This window comes from Arachis stenosperma, chromosome 8 (assembly GCF_014773155.1).
Source record: "Arachis stenosperma cultivar V10309 chromosome 8, arast.V10309.gnm1.PFL2, whole genome shotgun sequence".
NCBI lineage: Eukaryota > Viridiplantae > Streptophyta > Magnoliopsida > Fabales > Fabaceae > Arachis > Arachis stenosperma.
In genome coordinates, this window is record NC_080384.1 from 44,480,783 (window position 1) to 44,487,841 (window position 7,059).

The window sequence follows — 7,059 nt, forward strand, 5'->3', positions numbered from 1 at the left end:
GCATGGGAGAAGAAGATGCAGCGACAGTGCGTCATGTTACTTCTTCAGACAGTGACAACGGTGGTAAGGTGAATTGGTGATATCACAACAGAAAAGGAAAAATGAAGCGGCTACATACGGTAAAAAGAAAAAAAAGTGAAAGGTGAAAAATTAGAATTATGATAGATAAATGAAATAAAATACTTTTTTATTATAGTAAATCTAAAATATAGCTAATTATTCACATTATTCACTCTTCACATTATCTACCAAGCATAACTCATTAATTTTTTAGGTTGTTATTTACGTTGTTTGGTTTTCGTATTGTCCCTATATTTTCTCATTTAATAAATAGCTTTTCAAGTTTATTCAATTATTCTTCGTTTTCACTCGTCATTCCATTCTACATCAAACATTATTCTAATTAAGGTTGTGTGTGCTCTAACCCACAAGACATGGCAATAATCAACATGGCATATGCATGCTTCTTGTTAACAACGTGACTATGTGCCTATAAATCCCCATCATCATTCCAACCCTAAACACAAACACACAAACTCTCTTCACACATCATATTCACTAACTCAACTCTCAAAGCTTGCAAGCTAAATTATTCATTCTCAATAACACACCGAAATACAATAATGAAAATCCCATCAATGCCATCATCACCCTCCTTCTCCTTTGTTCTCTTCCTTTTATTCCTCATTGTACCATTACTACAAGCCCAACAACAATCTCCATCAAAAAACGCCCCTCCTCGTCCTCCTCCTTCATTGCCTCCGCCTGCTTCGGCTCAAAAACATTTTCCTCCTCCACCTCCACCTTCTTCTTTGACTCGAAAAGTTGCTCCACCTCCTCCTCCTCCTTCACTGCCTCCACCTCCAACTTCTTCTCCACCTCCTCCTTATTTTCCTCGAAAATATGCTCCTCCTCCTCCACCTTCCTCTTCTTCTCCGGCTCCAATGCTTACCCCTCCTTCTCCGCCTTCAAAACACTCCCCTCCACCGTCTCCACTATCACCTTCTACCTCTTCAGCTTCTCCCTCTCCTCCTCCTCCTCCTTCCTCCAAAGAAGCCTGCAAGTCTACACTGTACCCAAAACTCTGCCGCTCCATTCTAAAATCCATTCGCTCGTCACCATCCGATCCATACAACTTAGGGAAATTCTCCATCAAACAAAGCCTCAAAAAAGTCAAGAAGCTAGCAAAAGCGTTCGATGACTTCCTCCACCACAAGTCGACTTCTTACCTCAACCAAGCCGAGATCTCGGCGCTCGACGACTGCCGCGACCTCAACCAACTCAACGTAGACTACCTCCAAACCGTCTCCGACAGCCTCAAATCTGCGACCTCGTTAGACAGCAATGAAAATGAGGAATTGGTGGAGGACATCGAAACGTATCTGAGTGCGGTGGCTACTAACCACTACACTTGCTATGATGGGTTGGTGGCGGCGAAGAGTAACATCGCGGAGGCGCTGGCGGTGCCTCTGAACGATGTGAAGCAATTGTATAGTGTGTCGCTTGGGTTGGTTACGGAGGCTCTGAACAAGAATAGGAAGAAGCATAAGACAAGAAAGCATGGTCTCCCTACTAATGACTACAAAGTTAGACAGCCTCTTAAGAAGCTCATTACGGTAACTAATCTCTCTCCATCTCTCCCTCTCTATCATATTTGAACGGAAGAATATTAGGTAATAATTAACAATTTTATTAATATTTCATTAATAAAAATACTTTTACATAGAATATACAACAAATATGGTATTGATTAAATCTTAAAACTCAAATTTTAAATGTAAATTCTAAATTCTAATAATATAAAAAATAAAAATACTATTCATATACTAAAATCAGCTATTAATGTATTTGTATATAAATATATGTATGATTTAATTTATTTTTAACATATATTTTATACTGATGGTTAATTTTGATAACTGATTTTAGTGTACATGTAATATAGTCTTATAAAAAGATACTAACCTAAAACATTTGTTAATATTGATAAAAAAGTGGTAAAACTAAATATTTTTTATTTTGGATATAAGACTCTGTATTTAACTAATCTCTCTACCTCTCTCAAAATATTAATTTTTTATAATTTTGCATGAAAAGCGTATTCACGTTACTGTCATTAATTATTCATCTAAAAAAATTAATAATAAACATGTACTGTTTTAATTATTCAAAATATATATTTTTGAACATAAAAAATAGAAAATTACAATTTTTCGGTTAATAATTAGTCAAACAAATAAAGAAAAGAAGAGATAAATATGATCAATTTATCTTTTAAAAGATTTTTTTTTTACAAGAAAATTGCAACTTTTATATGAATAAAAAATCACTTTTGTTAGTTGGATCCAATTTTTCTTTGATAACAATCAACTAATAAAGTAGTGAATGACAAAATTATTATAGATTTAAATTATTATTGTAAAAAATATTAACTTGTTGTTTACCTATAATAAAAAGGCCAATTCTCCTATGCCTTTAACTTTGGTGTCGAAATTGCTGAAATTACTTTTTATAGTAAGTTTTAAATATTAAAAAATTATTTATTTTTATATTTTTTAATTTAAATATTAATTTTTATCTCTTTTTAGTAAGTTAGACAAATGTATATAGACACCATAGCATACACCTAATAAAAAAGCCTTTGACCGGCTAATTTCAGCTTCTAATAGAGTAGCAAGTGTGTGTAGTAATAAATATAAAAAGAAATTCAACCAGATCCTAGAATACCTTGGATTCGGGTCAACCAGATTCATTTTGACTTTGTAAACCGTGTGAGATAATCTGACAAGTTTATAATTGGTCACTTGGAGGGTACTTGTTAATTAAGTTGTTAATTATGGTATTGGCATCACCATGCACATGCATGCAACTCCCAAAGTACTCTCCAGCTAGCATCTTCTCATAGTAAACATACAAGAAACAAGATGCCATTATATAAATCTTAAACTTATGTACGTAGTAATTACTTTGATACTTACGTTGCGTATTTCTATGACATTATTGTTTAAATATGGTAAGATAAACAAATATAAAGCTTATATTATTCTCTCCAAATAAAAAGGTTAAAAATATAATTATCTATATATTTTAGTTTAATAATGTAGTTTTTGGGGTACGAATTTATATTATCAAAACTACCTTTATAACAATAAAATTTAGAGTGCAATTTATTATCAAAAAATAAAAAATTTTAGTATAAGATACAAAAAAATAAATATAATATTTATAATTATAGTATTAATAAATTTTATTCTATTCTTTTATGAGATAATTTTATATTTATTTTAATTTTTTTATATATCATCATGCTATTTATATTTTTTATTTTAATATATATTTTATATAAACAACTAATTTGATAAGTAATTTTATATCTACATATAACATGATTGTAACTCTTGTGTTGTCTATCATGTATATTTGTTGCTCATCGTCACTAATAATAATACAAACAATAATAATTGCTTCTTTAAATGTAATACAACTCAATAATAATATTTAAAAGATAATAAAAAATCAATCTAAAATTATTTAATTTAATATTTATTTATTATTATTAAAATAATTATATAAATTATATAAGATAATTTTAAATATTTTATTTTTTACTCTCTGTCTAACATTAGAAGCATTATACTTTGGTGCAGTTTCTTCACACAACAAGTAATAGTTGCAAAGAATCATCATTCAATTGTACAAGGAAAAGCGAAAGGATTCTTGAAGAAAGCAATAACAGCAAAGGAATTCTACTGAACAGCTATGTGATTGTGAGCATTGATGGGACAGGGAACTTCACTTCCATTGGAGACGCCATTGCTTTTGCTCCGAACAATTCAAGAGCAGAAGATGGCTATTTCCTTATCTATGTCACAGAAGGGTGCTACGAGGAATATGTCACTATCCCCAAACAAAAGACTAACATTTTGCTTGTTGGAGATGGTATCAATAAGACTGTCATCACAGGGAATCATAGTGTCATTGATGGTTGGACAACTTTCAATTCTTCAACTTTTGGTAAGTAAATTAATTATTTCTCTTTTTTCTTTTGTTAAATTTAATTTACTGTATTTAGACTGTTGTTAAAAATATAATCATTCAAGTGCTTTTATTTATCGATTTTAATCTTTTAAAAAAATAATTTTATGATTGAAAAATCTAGAATTTAATCCTCATTATTGCTTAAAAAATTAGTATAAAACAAATAAAAAAAAGATTTATACAAAAATTTAAGCAAATAAAAAAGACGCTCTCGCTTAAATGGATGTGTTAGATTTTAAAACTATATATAGAAGTGAAATTTTAAATTTTGAAAAAAGTTAAAGGCCAACAATTTTATCTTATATTGATCAATACTTTGTCATTAATATAATATTTTTAGTCTAACAATATAACAATATATTTTTAAATATTAGACTATCTCCTGACCAAAAATAATAAATTTTAGGTGAGTTCTACCCAACCCCCTTTAAATGAACATGTAAATTACCCCTTGTGATGTGACATGTTTTAATTGGATGCTTAGTTTTAGTTTGAGTTAATTTAACTCAATAAGAGTTAATATATTAATTAAAGTAAGGTAATTTTATAATTAAATATTTTTATAAAAGGGATGAATATATAATTTCTATAAACATTAAAAAGTAAAGTTATATTTTTATTATTGTGCAGAAACTCAATTCACCTCAATTCCATTTCTCTCTGAAATTAAAAGAAAAAAGCATCTCAACTCTGTACAATGAAAAGCTGTTTCCATTTCCTTAGCGATTGTTTGATCTGAGAGAAAACTAATTGTGTTTTGTTTTGCTTGGATTCCGTTTGTTAGCATTACGAATCCTATTACATCGAGGATATGGAACCGATCTAATGCTAGTTGATACAGTAGTAAAATTAGTAGTAATGAGGCTTTGATTTACTAATAACAAGATGAAATGAGAAGAGTAGGTTCATGCAATTCTCTTTCTCTTCTTTGGATTTGATCTGATTTCGCTGTAGGAACAATTTCATGTGTATCGGCGGAAGAAAATTTCAAAATCAAAATGAATTTCGTGTTTTAGGGATCTATTGCTTTTATTCATCGATCTGTTTTTACACTTCGAATACGATAAACATTTTTTGAAGTGGAATTGATTCACTACAATTCATCGAATAATCAGACTGGTTTGTATTCACAGAATCACAGGGAATAAGAGACTGACAAATTTAACCACAGTTAACATAGCAACCAATTAAAAGATGACATGTCACAGAGGGTAATATACATGTTATTATAGGAAGGGTAGAGTAGAATTTACCTAAATTTTATTGGTTGTCTATCTTTACTCTTTTATTAAATGAATTTGCAAACAGGACTTACAAGGTAGCCATTTTGATAAAGATGTCAAAAATGTCTTATTTTAAAAATATTTTTTAATAATTAAAATTTAACACATATAACTGATTAAACTGTGTTATTTTTATTAGGATTAGACTAGACAAGTCAGCTTAGCCAAAAGACTATAAATTAAATTTTAAATCGGTCTAAATTAATATTTTTATAAAAAATAACTAAAATACTCTTATTATATATATATATTGAAAACTTTAAATCCTAATCCTTTAGGATTCTCAGAATTAATATATATAATAAAAATATTTCAATTATTTTCTATAATAAGTGTATTGTAGTCATTTTCTATAAAAAAAAATATTAATTTAGATAAGTTCAAGATTTGATTTACTATTTTTCGCTCAAATTAATTTGTCTGACTTAATTTTAACAAAAATAACACCATTTAATTGATTATATATGTTAAATTTTAATTATTAAAAAATATCTTAAAATACAACATTTTAAATGTCTTTATTTGAGTGGCTACCAACTTACAAATATACTTGCACCAAAGATTTCTGAGTCCTTGTATATGTCCTAATGCAGCTGTTTCTGGAGATAGATTCATGGCAGTAGATATTACATTCAGAAACACAGCTGGCCCTGAGAAGCACCAAGCAGTAGCACTTAGAAGCAACGCTGACCTCTCCACCTTCTACCGATGCAGTTTTGAAGGATATCAAGACACACTCTACGTTCACTCTCTCAGACAATTTTACAGAGAATGTGACATCTACGGAACGGTAGACTTCATCTTTGGTAACGCCGCCGTAGTTTTCCAGAGCTGCAACATCTACGCAAGAAAGCCAATGACTAGCCAGAAAAACTCCGTCACCGCGCAAGGCCGGACGGATCCAAACCAAAACACCGGAATCTCAATCCAAAATTGCACCATCCAGGCCGCCCCTGACTTGGCGGCCGACGTGGAATCCACGCCGAATTACTTAGGTAGGCCGTGGAAAGAGTACTCGAGGACGGTTTATATGCAGTCATATATTGGTGACTTGATTAGCCCTTCTGGATGGTTAGAGTGGAATGGGACCGTTGGGTTAGACACACTCTTCTATGGTGAATTTAATAACTATGGTCCTGGTGCTGGTACAAGTAACAGAGTAAAATGGAAGGGTTACAACTTGTTGAATGCTACTCAAGCTTGGAATTTTACTGTTCTTAATTTTACTTTGGGAGATACATGGCTTCCTTACACTGATATTCCATACACTGCAGGCCTAGAAGATTAATTAGATTGATTGCTATCATTTTACATACTGAATATTGAATTTGATTTTTTATTTTGTTATATGCAATATGTAGACATGTAGCTATTGTGACGAGAAATCAGAGTTATCTTTTGAAAAAGGAAAGGGAGCAACATATTTTTAACACAAAATGATTAATCATGGTGGTGATATTGATACAAGAAACTATTGAAATAATGACTGGTTTATAACCCAAAGAAAAGTTAGTTTTAGTGGCTGATTTAGCAACTAATAACAAAGATATACTATTTGGTTGCTAACTCAATTGTTAAATATGAAATTAAACATTAATTTAACAATTATGATGAAAGTTTGATTTTGTGTAAGTTTTTTTATCGTTAATTCAGTCATTAAGTATGAAATTAGCACCGATTTGCAACCAAAATAAAAGTTAGACACTTAGACTTTGTGTATATATTTTGTCACTAAGTT

At 30.5% G+C, this 7,059-nt stretch overlaps 1 protein-coding gene across 1 annotated transcript; it reads left to right on the top strand.

Moving 5' to 3' along the window:
• Positions 1 to 623: 623 nt before the first annotated feature.
• LOC130946038 (probable pectinesterase/pectinesterase inhibitor 47) lies at positions 624 to 6,722 on the top strand. The gene is made up of 3 exons (XM_057874720.1): positions 624 to 1,616; positions 3,648 to 4,014; positions 5,915 to 6,722. Exons 1-3 carry the CDS (start codon positions 624 to 626, stop codon positions 6,607 to 6,609), a joined length of 2,055 nt encoding a protein of 684 aa, XP_057730703.1. The 3' UTR covers positions 6,610 to 6,722.
• The last annotated feature ends 337 nt before the right edge of the window (positions 6,723 to 7,059 follow it).